This window comes from Barbatula barbatula (assembly GCF_947034865.1).
Source record: "Barbatula barbatula genome assembly, chromosome: 2".
Lineage (NCBI taxonomy): Eukaryota > Metazoa > Chordata > Actinopteri > Cypriniformes > Nemacheilidae > Barbatula > Barbatula barbatula.
Window position 1 is genome coordinate 18,001,396 of NC_136767.1, and position 16,972 is coordinate 18,018,367.

General features: G+C 38.0%; 1 protein-coding gene and 1 long non-coding RNA gene across 2 annotated transcripts; one reads left to right on the forward strand and one right to left on the reverse strand.

Annotated features, from left to right (window-relative positions):
• The first annotated feature begins 1,017 nt into the window (after positions 1–1,017).
• Positions 1,018–9,931, forward strand: LOC306912251 (putative global transcription activator SNF2L2). Its single transcript, XM_079488245.1, has 6 exons — positions 1,018–1,349; positions 3,651–3,877; positions 4,088–4,193; positions 4,653–4,754; positions 5,233–5,365; positions 9,028–9,931. Exons 1-6 carry the CDS (start codon positions 1,266–1,268, stop codon positions 9,174–9,176), a joined length of 801 nt encoding a protein of 266 aa, XP_079344371.1. The 5' UTR covers positions 1,018–1,265; the 3' UTR covers positions 9,177–9,931.
• Positions 8,569–14,254, reverse strand: LOC306912258. Its single transcript, XR_013788325.1, has 3 exons — positions 14,109–14,254; positions 10,940–11,013; positions 8,569–10,368 (listed from the first exon to the last, which is right to left on the reverse strand). It is a non-coding gene; the product is annotated as an uncharacterized lncRNA (long non-coding RNA).
• Between the last annotated feature and the right edge of the window lie 2,718 nt (positions 14,255–16,972).

Below are 16,972 nucleotides of genomic sequence, written 5' to 3' on the forward strand. Positions count from 1 at the left end.
TAATGAAGCTGTTGCCATGGCAAATGTAGCTCAAATGAAACTGCATCTTTAGACGGACACAACAGGCATGTTTCATTCATGAAGATGATCATGTTGAAGATTAAAAGCATGAATATGACCCATCACAGAGATGTCTGGTGACCTTTTAACCTCAGATAAACTAGTATTGCCTTAATTAAACTAAAACATGCATAATGAATGCACATCAGTTCGTAAATGCTGAAAAGAACACGCTATGACATTATAAAGAGTGGAGATATTTTACTCGCATAGCAAAATAACAAATGGTTTCTTTTGGTGAAGATAATTTGGTTAGCCGTATATCAAAGTCTATTTGGATTAATTCAATTATCTCCTCCATATAACTTATTTAGTTCCTTAGTGAGAAACACTCGAGCGAATGAGAATGCATTACTGATAAGGTGTCATTTGGATAAATACCTCATTACCGAACATTTTCACTTCAGTAACAGTTTAACACAACATTTTAAAGTAAGTATGTGTCTCCGGTCTGCCATCAAATTATTGCGTCTGACCAAGAATAGCAATTACGCTATCAGGATACCTCAGAGCTCTTGCAAATGATAACTAAGCATATGTCTGGAGCTACATGCGAATTAATTTCAGAGCACTTTAAGTAACTCATCTCATTCTCAATGGAAAACAGAAAGCGACAGTTTTGTTGTGGCTAGTGGGTAACATTTAGAGCCCAATGATTTCTCTTGAATCCACTCGTTCGTGTTTGTAAAGCTCCCAGACGCTGATACAAACATGCCATTACCCAATTTATGTGCCTTTGCATATGTGTGTGTGAGTGTAACACACCATTAACAACCTTGGAATCATCTCAAGATAGTAAAGCTTACAAAAACCATCTGCATAGGAAAAATGTAGCCCAGTTCTTTAACAGATGGGCGTTTAAAAAGACTGAAGGAGACCATGAAAGAGAAAGAGAGAGAGAGAGAGACGGAGGGGGAAAAAAGAAACCAGATTGCGACAGTCGATATTAAAACATGCAGTGAGCGAGAGAGAAAGAGAGAGAGTGTGTGTGTAAGGCAGAGAGGAAAGCGAGCTGCAGGCCTTTCCACGGGGACAAACTAGCAGAAAGGCATCTCACAATTATTTCTTTCCCTTTGCTTTCTCTCCCTCTCCCTCTCTCTCTCTCTCTCTCTCTCTCTCAACATCCTTACGCCAATTGATTTGTGTATGAAAAGCCGGGCGCTTTTCGCCCCCCTTTCGGGTTGTGCGTTTTGAGTGATCAGCTGATGAAGAGACTGGCTGCGCGCTGCAATGCTGGTTTGCTAATTCTCTTTCCTCCAGACTGGAGCCAGCCTAGAGACCACAGTCAGGTAAATCGCCCTCTTCCTACTCTCTCTCTCTTCTTCTCACTTGCTCTCTCTCTCTCTCCTGCGCATAGAGCACGCAATCACACCAGACTTCAGCACATGGTCACACAGACAGACAGGGAGAGAGAGGGAGAGAGCGAGGGAATGTTTGTGAGCGTGTGTGTGTAAGTGTGAACTATGTCTGGTAAAAGGAAACATTGGCCAGACATTTCGGTTGTGTGGATTGTGATGCTGGAGGGAATAGTGCACTGAACACAGGCTTTTTAGACTTGTGTACCGTTCCTATGTCTTGCATGTTAGGTAGAATTGCACCAGGGATAGACTTTGTGTTTTGAGGACAAACATTCTGCATGTTTTTGTCTGCTTCTTATTGGAACAATGTGCGCATTCCATTAGTATGCTGCTTATTATTAGGCCTCTTCCCTTCCACATATTCCCCTGGGGTACACGTGAATAAATGCTTTCCGTGTGTTTCTCTGCGCTTGCTCTTTCATTTCTGTTATGTCTCGCTCTCTCTGTGAATTTCTTTAAATCCTTGTATTTGGGTCGCTATTCTCATTTCATGGCATTGTTTAGAATAATTTGAGCCTCAGTGTTTGTGCATATGAGTGTGCGAGTGTTCTGTGTGTGTGTGTGTTGGCTGGCGCTGCCTGCATAGCAGCATACTCAGAATTCATATTTTCATCTGTCTGATGTGCTCTCTCTGCCAGCAGTGGCTGCGGCAGGCCAATCCCTGCACTTTAATTGCTTTAAAATCTCGCACAGGCAACACACACATACACGTATATACTTTCCCTGGTTATTTTTGCATTAACTTATGATCTTGTACATGGGAGCGAGACGCGCACATGCTAATAAGAGGTGGTGTCACGTCTCTGTGTTATTTGAACACGTTCAGTGATTTGTCTGGGGGGGGTATGCTTAGCCACTCGTCACTGTTTTGTAATGTCAAGCGTATTGGCAAGAAATCAGACTCACCATAAATCTCACAGTAATTCCTAACTGTTTCACAAGCTAGCTTAATCGTACAAATTCCATCTGCTTTTGTGCCAGTTTAAGGTTCAAGCTTTATCAATACACCCATAATTACACCCACAAACAATACATATAAAAATATGTATATATGTCTATATCAAACCAACCAAATGTTAATTAGATTAAGGGGTGGGGATTCATTGTTTTTTTTAACATTCTGCACGATTCACAATTTTATACAAACAGATATAGTAGCCATTTCATAAAATCGTTATGCATTCCTGTGAGATCAGGCTGATCATATACCGACTTTGTGACATTGTGAAGTGTTGCTTTTCATATATTAAACACAAGTGAAGGGAGCTGTACGTATTTTCTAGGTGTTTTTCTTTTATTGTTTTCACATGAACAATTTACAGAATTAAGTAAATACATATAAACAAGTATTTGATAGGTTTGACGGTTTAATCCAGCTCGGCCAGTTAAGACATTTAGGTAAAATAAGACTTGGATCCCTGACGATTATCAGCATCAATTTGCATATGGAGCTTTGTCTGAATAAAAGACCACACAGTTTACTCAACTGCTTTGTAGTTCAAGGCTGGCTGTCTTGTTTTGATCCCTGTTTAAAATATAAAATCATTACCAGACTTGTCTTTCACCATTGTTCAACCTGTAGGTGATACGATGTTCATGTAATGTGACAGTGAGAAAGCAAAAATATGTTTTTATTTACAGTCTGTGATTTTTGATTAATGAATGACAGTATGACAATCTGATGACATGTCCGGAGACTCATCACACAAAGGGATCTTAATGTTACTGTGAGCGATTTCATTGTTATATATGGTTTGTTTCTGCTTGTAAACAAGGTAACACCGGTTAAAAATGTGTGTGGAACAAATTATCTCTTTCAGATTGTCAGCGTTTCGAGTGAGGCATTGATAATCAATCATTTTGTTTATAATATGATTTATATACTGAGGCAAACAAATGCATTTTTTTTCCGCTGCAGATCAGAATGTTTAGTAAATTGATTCCTTACTTCATTTTTACCAGCAATACATCTTATTTCTGATCTGAAGTGCTGCGGCCTGTTATGTTACTTACCAACAACATGAAACCGGCAGAAGAAACTTGAATAGTACAGCAATCTGCCGACCAGGCTTTTGTTTTTGCTAATCAGCCAAATGTTAAGTTTTGGAGTGTTGGGTAGCTCCGCCCACAATAAAATAAATTAAAAACACGTACCTTATTGTGCAATAATTAAAGTATAAGTTCCAGTTAATATTTCAGTGCCATTCTTTATTATATATATTTTCTCCTCAGTCTCAGGCTATCCAAAACAGACTGACTGAGGTTATGGAGGAGGAAAGCAACTTGAAGCGAAAAAGCGATAATCAAGCCAACCAGGTTTCTGAGACTGGTCAGGAGGTGGTGGAGAAGGTCAAAAAGCGACGGGGTCGTCCACCTGCTGAGAAGCTGCCCCCCAACCCTCTCAAACTCACAAAACAAATGAACACCATCGTGGATATGGTCATTAATTACAAGGACACGTCAGTACTCCAACATACACACACACACACACACACACATATGGACCCTGTAAACCCAACATTATTTATAAAACAACGTTAACAGTACTAAGTAACAGACTTTTTATATTATACTTTTTGTAGCGTCTTAGATACTAGCACAGTCGAAAAAATCTGTGAAATATGTATAATTGTGCCATTAGCTTCTCATTTTACACCCCTGTTGTACAGGTTGGGCCGTCAGATCAGTAAAGGTTTCGTCCAGCTGCCTTCAAGGAAAGAGGTGCCAGAGTATTACGAGCTCATCCGGAAGCCAGTGGACTTTAGGAGGATCAGGGTGAACTTGTGAACATTTCATGTTCTTACAGTATCACCACCATATTAATTGTTATATCATTTCTGTCTACCAACATGTCTGCAGCATTTGTCAACCCAAAACCCTGACTCTCTGCCTTCCTCCAAACTTCCAAGTCCAAAACTCTTTTCATTTCTCCTCTCCTGACTACACTTTGCACCTGACCGATCTCACTTCATTCTTATCTTGATGCTCGCTGACAGTCCCTTTCTCCTCAGAAATTCAGATCCATTTTACTCTCGTCCAACAGATTGTATGTTCTTGCTGGTTCTTCTATATAGAGGTGTCAGAGGTTTGAGAGATGTTATAAAAAAATGAAAAAGCTGTCATTATTGTGAAAGCTTCTCCTTTTCTTCCTTTTTCTTTGTGGTAATCTTATTTCATTTATTTTCGTTAATGAAACGAACCCTGTTGACTGAACCCTGTATTGTGTTTTTACAGGAGAGGGTCCGTAATCACAAATACAGGTGCATTGCAGACCTGGAAAAGGATATTATGCTGATGTGTCACAATGCTCAGACATTTAATCTGGAAGGATCTCAGGTGCGCTTCGCAAATATATTCACAGAAGCTTTAAAAATACTCGCTGGAAACATTTCAGTTTTAAAATGCATTTACAGTGCCTTGCAACAGTATTTATACAAACATCAACATTTACTTTCATTTCCATGATCTCCATTTCCCTACAGATTCATGACCTGAAAAATGATTTATCTTTCAAGCACAGGCCGATTGTAATGCACCAGACAATTCTTCTTCATCTGTGTCAAGTCAGATCCTGTACCATAAATGGTTTAATATTTATGCAAATATCTGAGAAGTCAAATGTCTAACATAAAAAACATTATTTGAATGATGCATTAACATAATAATGAGTTTCTGTGCTTTCATCACAAAGAACAAAAGTTGTAACTCACTGACCTGAGAAAATTAAGTCTGAATATTTTTGCAAGGCAAAAAGGTAACATATTCTAGCAGGTGAATTGTGAAGAGAATGTTAAGTGCTTCATTTGTGTCGTAGATATTTGAGGACTCCATTGTTTTGAAGTCTGTTTTTGAAAGCGCAAGACAGCGGATAGTTGAAGTCAGCAAGGAAGACGATGATGCTGTCGGAGGCAGTGAAGCGGATGGTGGCAATCATTTAAATCTAGAATGTAAGCCAAAACGCATGCGGATAAAAATATATTTTTCATTTTTCAACTCGAGAGGAAATCTAAATCTTTAGTGATGCTATGGCAGTAGTACAAAAGTCATTTTACGAAATGTCTCTGATGACAAAATGTTTTTACAGATAATGTAAAAAAACGTTTTTAGGTTTTTTTACAGTTATTTTTATTAATACAGAAAAAGACAGCACATTTCAAGAAAAATGGGGTAAGCATGGGAATTTTTGGGGAATTATATAATGTAATTTTACAGGGGAAAACAGTTATGTTACAGTTTATTTCTGGTCCCCCGGTTGCCGGAATATTTTTTTAAATTGTTGGTTTGAACCCAGGACATGCACTAATTAAAATACTAGGACTGGGACAATATATCATAGAATTCTTATGCTCAGTTTGTCAATGAATTATGGTTAAATGCCAGCACATCTGAGAGCCAGAGGGCGATCTCGCGCAGAATCTCCAAATATGGGTCACAGAAGAAGTACCATTTACACACCTACTTCCAGGAAATGCCAATGGGCTTATTGTGGTTCTCACTAAATCCTTGGTGTTTCAAGTCTGACGTCATCACACAATCGTGTTTTTTTTAGCAAGTTTAAGAATCATAGGTAGTTTAGATGGTTAGAGTTAGATTAGGGTGTGGGTCAGGGTAAGGGTTTCGTAAGACTCAAAACAGCAAGGATTTTGTCGAAACCAACAAGCCACGCCCACGGATCTGACTCGAAACACCAAGGATTTAGTGAGAGCCGGGCATTTTGTATCGCTGTTCTTCTTATGATGATGATGATGATGTTTGACGAGTGTTGCTTTTTCAGATGCATGTTATAAACGACTCAATCTCATAGTGATTTTAGATTGAGCAGTACTTCCTGCTGATCAAAGAGCCGTAGTTCACAGAGGAGCTGTGCATAAAACACAGAATCAAAGCCTTTCCGATTTCAGAAATGCCCTAGACTGGTATAGTTAGTGTGAATCCTGATATATCGTCTCAGCCCTAAAAAAAGACAGAATACACGGTAAGTGTAACAGAGGCCAGAGAGAAAGAGCTGTGCAAAGTAAAACTCACTCCCCAACCTACAGAGATGCTCTAGCATCAGATTCTAGATGCTGCAGTCTTTAGCCTCCGCGTTAGGGAGCCCCTCTCTAGTCCGGACTGACGCTGGTTCGAGGCACGCATAGGGCGGGGCAAGTAGGACTGGTTACAGTGGAGCCATGACCCAGATGGGAGTGAGGTTTAGGTGGGTGAGTGTAACAGAGGCCAGCGAGAGAGTTATGCAAAGTGAACCTCAATCCCCAACCACCAATCCAGTGTCGCAGCTGCAATGATTAAAAGTTACGGAGTTAATGTTTATGAAAAATAGGTTGTGATTTACGACATTTCATTTGTTAAAACAGTTTAGGCCTAATTTTGTCTTATTTCATGACCGATATCAGACAACAGAGGAATGTTATCTACAGGGAAAATAATAATGGCATAATGTGCAGCCATGACTTCAAACTGCTGTCATGTGATGTACGTTTAGCTTTAAATACTAAGTATTGAAAATTTTACATTAATATGACAAGTAGTTCCTCTTTGGTCTTTATTTGGGATGGAATGGCCTGTACCGGAGCTGGGATGGTCAAATGGTAATTTTGCTCTTTGTTGGTGATGGAATTGCCTGAAACTGGAGCTGGGATGGTCAGTCAGTCCACAGGCTCTCACAGGAGGATGGCATGGGATGTTCAGGCAGAGTTGGCGTAATCTGTAGTTAGGGATGGGCATATGATGTTCATCTGGGTCTGACGTAATCTCTCCCTAGGAAGGTAGAAAAGTACCATGACTGCTGTTCATTAATTTATTTTTATTTTTTGTAGCATATTATGCATTAAGTGAATGCTTGGCTGAAAAGATCTGTCATTAATCTGGATTTAAATTGGGAGAGTGTGTTTTACCCTTGAATAATATAAGGCTATTCCAGAGTTTAGGTGCTACGTATGAGAAAACTTTACCCCTTTGGTGGATTAGTTATTATAATAATAATAATAATTCATTACATAGCGCTTTTCTGGGCACTCAACGCGCTAACCATTGAAGGGGGGAATCTCCTCAACCACCACCAATGTGCAGCATCCCCCTGGACGGAAATTACTAGTCATTCAATGTTTTATATCTTGGAAGCACTCTGCCAATTTGGATAGCTGAAAGTAATCATCTGGTCTTGATGAGATATAAAGCTGAGTATCATCTGTATAACATTGGAAACTAATTACATTTTGTCTAATAATGTTGCCAAGGGGCAGCATTTATATGGAGAATAGCAAGGGTCCTAAAACCGATCCCTGAGACAATCCATAATTTACTTGCGTTAGATTTGACAATTACCCTTTCAAATGGACAAAATTAATATCTGTCTGATAAGTAAGATCTGAAACATTGTAGTGGCTGTCCCTGAATACCGGTATAATTGTGTAAGTGATCTAAAAGTATGTTATGGTCTACAGTATCGATCACAGCACTAAGGTCAGGACTAGGAGTGAGCTGATGCCATAAGCAGTTCGTTTGTAATTTTAACGATCACAGTTTCAGTGCTTTGATGCGGTCTAAAGCCAGACTGAATTTTTCGTGTTTATCATTATTTTATAAGAAAGAGCACAACGTGTTTCTCTTTTTAGGGTTCGGTTGGTGCTATTGTACCATGGTGCTATGTTTTTCACATTCATCTTTTTTGACTTCATAGGTGCGACAGTTTCTAATGTGTTTGAGAAAATAGTGCCCATGTCGCTGGTTATGTCATCGAGTGATTCTGTATTTATTGGTATGGTTATTAAAGGAGTCAGATCTGGCAAGCTCTTTGCAAAACTGTCTTTAGAAGTCAAGGTAATTGTTCTACCCTGTTGATAACAAGTTATACGGCTGATTTATGCAGTGTGCAGTGTACCTGTTATAAGATGGTGATAGGTGACATCGTCGCTTTGAGGTATAATATCTATATTGGTTAGATCGGCTCCATGAGATATAATCAAGTCAACTGTATGATTAAATCTATGAATGTGTCTATTTGTGGGTTTTGTTACTCCAATAGAGTGTTGTAGCACTGTATACGCCACTGCTAATGCATCAGTAGCACTATCTACGTGGATATTAAAGTATCCTACAATCAGTACATTATCAACGTTAACCAATAGGTCTGATAAGAAGTCCACAAACTGTGAGAAAGCAATGTTTTTTTATTTTGTTGGGAACAATGGCATTCAGTGCAACAACTTCAAATAATTAAAATTTATGCTCTGTTCCCCCGATTTACTGTAAAATAGTCTCTAAAGATTATGGCGACACCACCACCTCGACCAACTGGAGGTGGCTCATGCATATAACAGTAGCTTTGTGGGGTAGACTCCTCCCAGACAAACAGAGACGCTAGAGTCTTCAGTCTTTAGCCTCCTCGGTTGAGAGCTCCTGTTCCATCCGGACCGATTCTGGTACGAGGACAGCACAGAGCAGGGCACAGGACCGGTGACATGAGATTGAATAAAAAAAAATGCTTCAGCCACTATAAATTGTACCAGTCTCAACCAGTCGCATTAAATTGAATGTTAACGAATACATGGTCTACTTAAAACATAGTTTTTAAGTAAAGTAAAGTGTAAAAACATGTTTGTGTTTTAAGCTCCCGTTTCAGGGACAGCAAAACTGGATGAAAAAATGGAGAGAAATGCAACCGGTCCGAACAATTCTCGCCCAATGGAGAAGGTGACAAACATTGATGAAGACAGTGAAAAAGAATGTGACATCAAGACACAAGGACTTTTAAATTAGATCCCCAAATGAAAGCCTTTACTTTGGATGCCATTATAAGATGGTTGCCTATTTACATTGATAGCAATCTTTGTATTTTAACATTGTTACTGCAGTGGTTTCCAATGCTGCATCTGCAATTGCATTGTTTTCATGTATTTATAAAATGTAAATAAGTCTACACAAATACCTGGAATGGCTAAATAGTGTGGTCAAAATAAGGAAGGCCTGTAAGTTCATACTGCCCAAACAGTTATTTGAAGTATTGAAAAATGGTGGTTAATCATAATGTATCACAGTCTTGTATAATAATATAAACAGATCCATTCACACTTTTAAGATGGGATACGCTGTGCTAAAATATTGCAATTATGTCTCTGTTACAGAGAGTTTTTAACAGTGTTTTTTGTGACTATGAGCACTTTGTCACCCCCCCCCCTTTGTACGTTTTCCCTTATTTCATTAACTGTTGATATCTTAAAAAGTTACAGTTTTTTAATCGATATAGCTCCTTATCATTCTGTAGTCATCACAAGATCTTAAGAGGAGCTTGGAGCATGATGGTGATGTGTTCTTTGTTCACAGATATTGCCCTCAAAGAGAGGCAAGCATTGAGGATTTTGTCAAGTGTGTGTGTTTTTGTTGTTTAGGACGGATGAGAGAGGTGGTGTGTTTGTGGGTAGATTTTGAAATTCAAGTTTATGAAGTTTGAATTTGTGAAAAGGCAACAAGGTCTGATTCATCATCTTAAAAATAAACATTTTTTACAAAATCTCTTCAGGCCTTCATGTGGATCGCTATCTCTGAAAAAGAGTTTTTGTGCTACTGTTAACTTTAAATGTAAGAACATCACAAAACAGTACAGGTGACACATTTACACCCAAATCTCCGAAAATAAATTACAAATAATACCCTTATTTAAAAAACATTCTCTATATTTATATTTTCACTCTATATTTTTAATATTTAATTTCAATCTGTGTAATTGCTGCAGTTTTTTCATAAGAATATGTGATTATTCCAGCCAGGGTGTTCATGAAGAGTTGGGTGCCAGTTCAGTCATTTTGTCAGGAAATGGTTCTCACCGTTTTGCTACACTAACAATTATTTTGTATTCTCCTGTAATGCAGTTAAAGTGACCTTGCATACATGTGTGCATACTGTTGCCCTGGGTAATGATGAACAAACAGCACGTCTTCATGTTTCAGAAACACTGTGGATGGAAACAGATATTTATCAAATGCAAAACTATAATTTGTTTGTAAGTGTGATTTGTGAAGTTTAAAGAAACAGTGTACACTGAATGTGCAAAAACAAATCACTCAATACCACATTCAGACTCAAACTGAGGCAGTAGCCTACAAAATAAATTGTTAATGTGTAATTAAGTGTACAAAAGTTTCCTAAAATTGCCCTGAATCAGCCATCCATTAATATCATGAAGAATTGTATTACAATTATATTAGTGTATTATTGTCATATAGATCAACAGAACTAATGAATGGACATTCATAATATTTGTGTGGAGCAGTAAATAAGCGTCATAAGGCATATCAAAATTGTGATCCTGCTACATTTGACATTTAGTCATTTATCAGACGCTTTTATCCAAAGCGACTTTGTTCAGGGAGCAATAAGTGATATGGCATAGGCCTACAGGAGCAATAATACAATAGGTACTAATACAAAGTTACTAGTTTCAACAAAACTCGTACCTGTGGAGAGAAATTAGAGTTTCCATACACATTATTTTCATCTCTCATAACCCAAACAAAACAACTTACCCCACAGAACGTTTGAATGGTCAGGCTGTTGGTGGCATAATTACAAAATGTTCGGCTGTGTGTCCTTCATGCCTCTAAGAAAAGACAAACAGTGGACAGGACAAAGATTGTTATTCATTAAAAAATTGAAACAATTTCTAGTTCTAATGTGAGCTTAAGTTTTAAAGTTCTAAAAAAACAAACTAAAACAATACACTGTAGTTTTATCCTTTTTAATGGAAAGTGGTCAGTGGCAGTTAGGGGGTACAGTCAGTGGTGGATTTAGCAAATTGGGGGCCCAAGGCGAAGGTGTGTATGGGGCCCCACTATCCGATCTTTAAAAGAGAACGATAAATGTTGGAAAGCAGAGAACACACTAAGTGTAGCACTACACAAACTTATAGTCACGATGGAACCCAATAGAGAATAAGTTTTCAGATAACACGTCTTTGCCAATATACCAGGAAAACTATTTTTTTAAGATCAAATCAATATCAATATAACATTTACAAGATACAGGATATTCTCAGTGAATTGACATTACATTTGAGATTGAACATTTCAAACATTCTACAAACAAACCTATATACATGATAGGGAGAAAAAAAATTTAATCTGATGCTGCACAAAAACTAACAATGCATCAAAGCCAATATTGTTACTAATCTTTCACATGTCCAAGACTGTGATAAAAGGTTTAAAAAAATCCAGTCCACAATCACTTTTTATATTGAAAATAAGTCATTTTGTGTGTGTTTTTTCAGTTTTTGAAAAAAATCATTGGCAATGAAAGAGTAAAACTTAAACATTTAGCAGTTTTGATCAGGACTGAGGCTGATTAACAGATTTATGCAAAAAAATTAAACCAAATATTAATCAGATTTTTACAGAAGTTTAATTGAGTGGATGTTTTCATCCCGAACATAACGAAAGGGTTATGAATTTGCTCACAGTGTATTGTTGAGTTTTAAAAAAAATTCAAAGCATTTTACATTTACATTTAGTCATTTAGCAGACGCTTTTATCCAAAGCGACTTACAGATGAGGAAACACTGGAAGCAATTATAACAACATAGGCAACAAAATACATAAGTAAATCAAACTAGGCCGTTAAAGCCTAGCGCAGTATACAAAGCTAAGAATAGTGAGGTTAGTACGTTTTTTTTTTGTTTTTTATAAAGAAGGAAAGGGAAGACAATTAGGAAAAATCAATCAGCGACGTGTTGACGGAAGAGATGCGTTTTTAGGCGTTTTTTAAAGATGGTAACCGAGTCTGCAAATCTTGTAGCAGCTGGTAGATCATTCCACCAATGTGGAACAGATCCAGAGAAGGTACGGGAGAGTGACTTTTTCCTTTTTGGGATGGTACCACTAGTCGTTGTTCCTTTGCAGACCGCAGTGATCTGGCAGGAACATAGATTTGCATTAGCGAGTGGAGATACGAGCGTGCAGATCCGGTGTTGGTTTTGTGGGCCAGGAGCAAAGCTTTGAACTTTATGCGGGCGGCAACAGGGAGCCAGTGTAACCTGATGAAGAGCGGAGTTACATGCGCTCTCTTCGGTTCATTGAAGACCACTCTTGCCGCTGCATTCTGGATCATCTGGAGAGGTTTGATTGTGCAAGCAGGAAGTCCAGCCAGAAGCGCATTGCAATAATCCGGTTTGGACAGGACAAGAGCCTGGACTAGGACTTGCGTAGAGTGCTCTGATAGGAAAGGTCTAATTTTCCTAATGTTGTAGAGGATGAATCTACAGGACAGGGCGGGGCTGGCAACATGACTTGTGAGGTTAAGCCGATCATCGATTACCACTCCCAGGTTTCTGGCTGTGCTGGACGGTGTAATCGTTGATGAGCCTAGTTGAATGGCAAGGTTGTGGTGAATCTTTGGGTTGGCCGGGATCACAAGCAGTTCCGTTTTTGCAAGGTTTAGCTGCAGGTGATGATCCTTCATCCAAAGCGAGATGTCACTCAGGCATGCCTGTTGGGACGAGGAGGGGGCCCCAAGCAGCCGCCTACCTATTCCTCTATGTTAAGACCGCCTCTGGGTACAGTAGCTCCCCTGTCACTCCCCTTAGCCCCTAAACTAATACAACATCTTCAAAAAGAATATTTTACCTTTTATAAAATAGAAAAACAAAGCAAAACGGAGCATTCAAAGAAGGTCGATAAAAAAGAGCAGAGTCGAGTTTTTTATATTTATTTAGTATTCTACGCATGCGTGTTACGCGGCGGAATGGAGGGAAGTAGTGCTCCACGACAGACGAAGCCCTGGGCGGCAAACTCGAAATCGTGTAATAACCCGCGGAGAAGCTCATAGAAGGTATTTTCTGTGATGTCTTCACTTGTTTGCTAGCCTGTATAAATGATTTAATCAATGATTGTTTGTCGCTTGCTTATGCAAACTTGAAGCCGTTGTTAGTTGACTGTCATCAATAACCAAATTTATTTTTAATACAGCAGTCTATATTTTGGATTTAACAGCTGGCTTAAGCTTTCTGAACGATTTGATGGCTAACAAGCAGGGCCGGATTGGGACTCATTTTCAGCCCTGGAGTTTCATGCCTTAGACCGGCCCACTTTAGTTTACGACTGACTATATTAAAATAATGATAATTAAAACCTAAGTCTGCAATAGCGCACTGTTCTCTACAGCCTTGAATTCATTGTCATTCAGTGAAAATACAGTAGCCTAAGTTTTGCTTCACAGTGAAGATGTATTAGAACAGGACAGTATCAGAATCTATTTTCTTTAAGAATTAGTGTTCATAAATATCCAAACATTGAAATAAGGAAAAAATTATAAATTACAAAAGATTAAAATAAAATGTATTGCACTGTCTAATGACACTATAATTTATTTTAAATAAACATCTGCTTTACAACTTCAAATATTTTTTTACAAATATGAGAACATTAGTTAAATAATAAAACTATTGGACTGTTATCTGACTTTTCTTTCACAATGATTTCTAATGATTGTTTCATCTCTTTTTCCTCTGCATAAGTGTAGCTTCAAGGAAACATGGACAACCCTAAAACATTAATTAACGCGGGCTTCGAACCGACGTCGGTCTGAATGGGGGACGGGCGCTCTAACAATGAGCTAGCTTGTACCTATTGAGACATGCTTTTGCACGGCCACTAGGGTCTTGCAGTGCTCCTATTCCTAAATACCTTAACGTTAGCTTACCGGCCGTCTCGTCGTCTTCATTTGCTTTGAGAAAAAATGTGGTCTTCTTAGAACATTTGGCCGCGTCAGTTTCCAGAGCTTTCTTGCTTTTTATTCTGGACTTTTCAGCGCCGCCTTTGCGCTTTCTGTCATCCATTTTTATTTCTGACGGTTTTTTATTTTGAGCAACTTGCAGTGGCGCTGTCGGGGGCGGGGCCAGGGAGTCAAAAGATAATCACGTCATCATTAACCTGCAGGCTGCGCTCTGAGTTGGGCTGCGAAAAAATATGAAATAAAAAAGAGTGAGGCTGCGATAAAATAATAAATCAAAAGATTAGGGCTGCTGTGAGTGAAGGCAGCCTAGGGAAAGCCACATTTCAACCGTGCCATGACAATACCGGGCCGGCCCTCGCGGCCAAAAAAACTGACCGGCCCACCGGGAATTCTCCCGGTGCTCCCGATTAGCCAATCCGGGGCTGCTAACAAGAATAACATGTTTGCATTTGGTTAATTACCAGTGTCATTGTGAAATATGGCAGTGGCATTTACAGTATTTGTGTTAACGTGCGCAAATGGCATTGTGTCTGTTTCCCATTGTTCTCATTTACAAATTTTTGTTTGTATAAATCATGTAGAGGTCAAACGATATTTAAAGATATGTTTGCTTTTTATAGATGGATGTGTTGAACTTTTTAAAGTCTGTTTATCATAAAAATGTGTCATAATATCTTTATTATAACATAATAGCATTGCTTTGGAGTTTTGCTCATTGCTATTCGTATACATTACGTGAAATAGACAAAACAGCAGATACAGTTGTGTAGCCTAACTATTGTGACCATTACGTTTCAAGCATCTAAAGTTTAACTCACATACGTATATTCCTCTTTCCTGCTTGTTAATGATTTGGTACAAGAAATTGTGCAGTGGGTTTCTTAAAACACGAATATAGGTTGATGTAATGTACAAACAGCGATGGTTCCTGTAATAGTTAAATTGTAGTTTTGGTGGTGGGTTTACTGTATACAGTAATTATGTTTGTAAGTATGCCACAAAAACCCTAGATGGCGCCAAAAAACTGAAGTTGCAGTTTGAAGCGTAACTGATGTAACAAAAATAATACCTTCAGATTTAGTTATTTGTTCAAATGTACATTTTACATAAAATCTGTTATGTGTGGGATGATATCCGTGTTTAAAATATATATTTCTGGTGTTTTGATGTTGTATTGTAAAGAAATATCGAATTGATAAATATAATGGTTGGTTTCTTTCATAAAAGCTGAAGCATTGTATTTCTCTTAGTGGCAATGAGCTGATAATAGTATTACTGATGGTGTACAGCTCTTGTTTTATGGTATTGGCTCACACTCAATGTACACATTCTTGTAATGATATTGACAGACACAGCAATGGTTTATAGGGCTGACACACATTTTCCACCAATTATTTCGTGAATTAGGTTGTCAATAAAAACGTGACTGGAAGGTGTCAAGTCATATCAAATGTGAAAAAAGAGATCAGTGAATTAAATTATTTCCCAAACATTTAGTGATTACATAGACGAAAAAAGGCAACATGTATGATATAAAAAAAATTAAGAGCTTGGGCATCAAGGAGCGATTGACGCAAATGTTCACACGTTAAACCCTGGATAATGTGGTTTAAATCAGGCAGTGACATGTTCACTCTTTTGATCTAATAAAAAGCACATTTAAAAAAAGAACAGCAATAGGAAAAATATTGTATTGTTGTTTTGTTTACACGGACTGAAAATGGACCCAAACTTGTCATATCATGAAAACTTAATTTTCAATTCAAGAATTTAGTACTTTGAATTGAAATCAAGAAACTGACCTGTTGAATAAGAAGATTAAACAATTTAATTTAACATTTTTATATAATTATTTTAAACGATAGATAGAGATTTTAGATGCAAAAATGTGGATGGGGTCCATTGTGGAAAATACAATGATAAAAAATAAAGTAGCTGTATCATAACAGTATCCAGTTCCACTTGAAGTAAAACACATTAAAGGCAGCAGAAAACGGAAGACAAAGATCCTCCACTATAAAGGATTTTAATACAGACAGCTAAACCTTTGAAATGAAAGTGGCTTTCATGATGTAATTGTATTAATGATATCAGCAACGCAGGTAAATAGGAGAAACCGAAACATCAAAACAAGGAGGTAGAACTTATGGCTATTTCTTTGCCCTGCTTATACCTTGTGCAGAAGAACAAAGAAAAATATGTCCATCAGTTTAGTCTGCAGGCTTTAGCAATATCAAAGAACACTTTCTTTTTCTTAAACTTCAAGTTCACACACAATCATATAATGCAATGCATCACCTGCTGAGAACCCGAAGAGGGAATTAAAAGCAAGTGTAAGGAAGATTAAAGATGAAACGTTTTCTGCTTCAGAATACACATTTATGTGTTCATGTATAAGTAAATGATATTTGATATGTGTCCTGTTTGGATTTACAATACTGTTTAGGAGCTCATTACACAGAGAAGTAGATTAGACTAGATTAGTTTAACCTTTATTCGCCCCACAATGGGGACATTTCAGTGCTACAGCAGCAAAAAAGAAGTGCAAGTATAGAAAAACGAATTAATAATTACTCTCTCAACCAAACAGATATCACTAGGATAATGCAAAATTTCAATTATCGTGAACAGTGCACAGAGATTAGAATTATTATCAATCCAGTTTACAAATCCATATTAGCATGTGTATCTTGGCAAATAGCTCACTGAGAGCAGCTCTGATTGTACAGTCTAATGGCAGTATAGTGAGAAAATGTTTCCTTCAGACATTTAGGATGTTACTGTGTGTTCATACGTCAAAAATCACTCTGGCCGCCCTGCCAACAACGCTG

Coding starts and splice junctions, on each gene's coding strand:
- LOC306912251 (XM_079488245.1), top strand. CDS start 1,266: ATGAAGAGACTGGCTGCGCGCTGCAATGCTGGTTTGCTAATTCTCTTT. Junction 4,194..4,652: donor TGGACTTTAGGAGGATCAGG/GTGAACTTGTGA, acceptor GTGTTTTTACAG/GAGAGGGTCCGTAATCACAA. Junction 4,755..5,232: donor TTAATCTGGAAGGATCTCAG/GTGCGCTTCGCA, acceptor TTTGTGTCGTAG/ATATTTGAGGACTCCATTGT.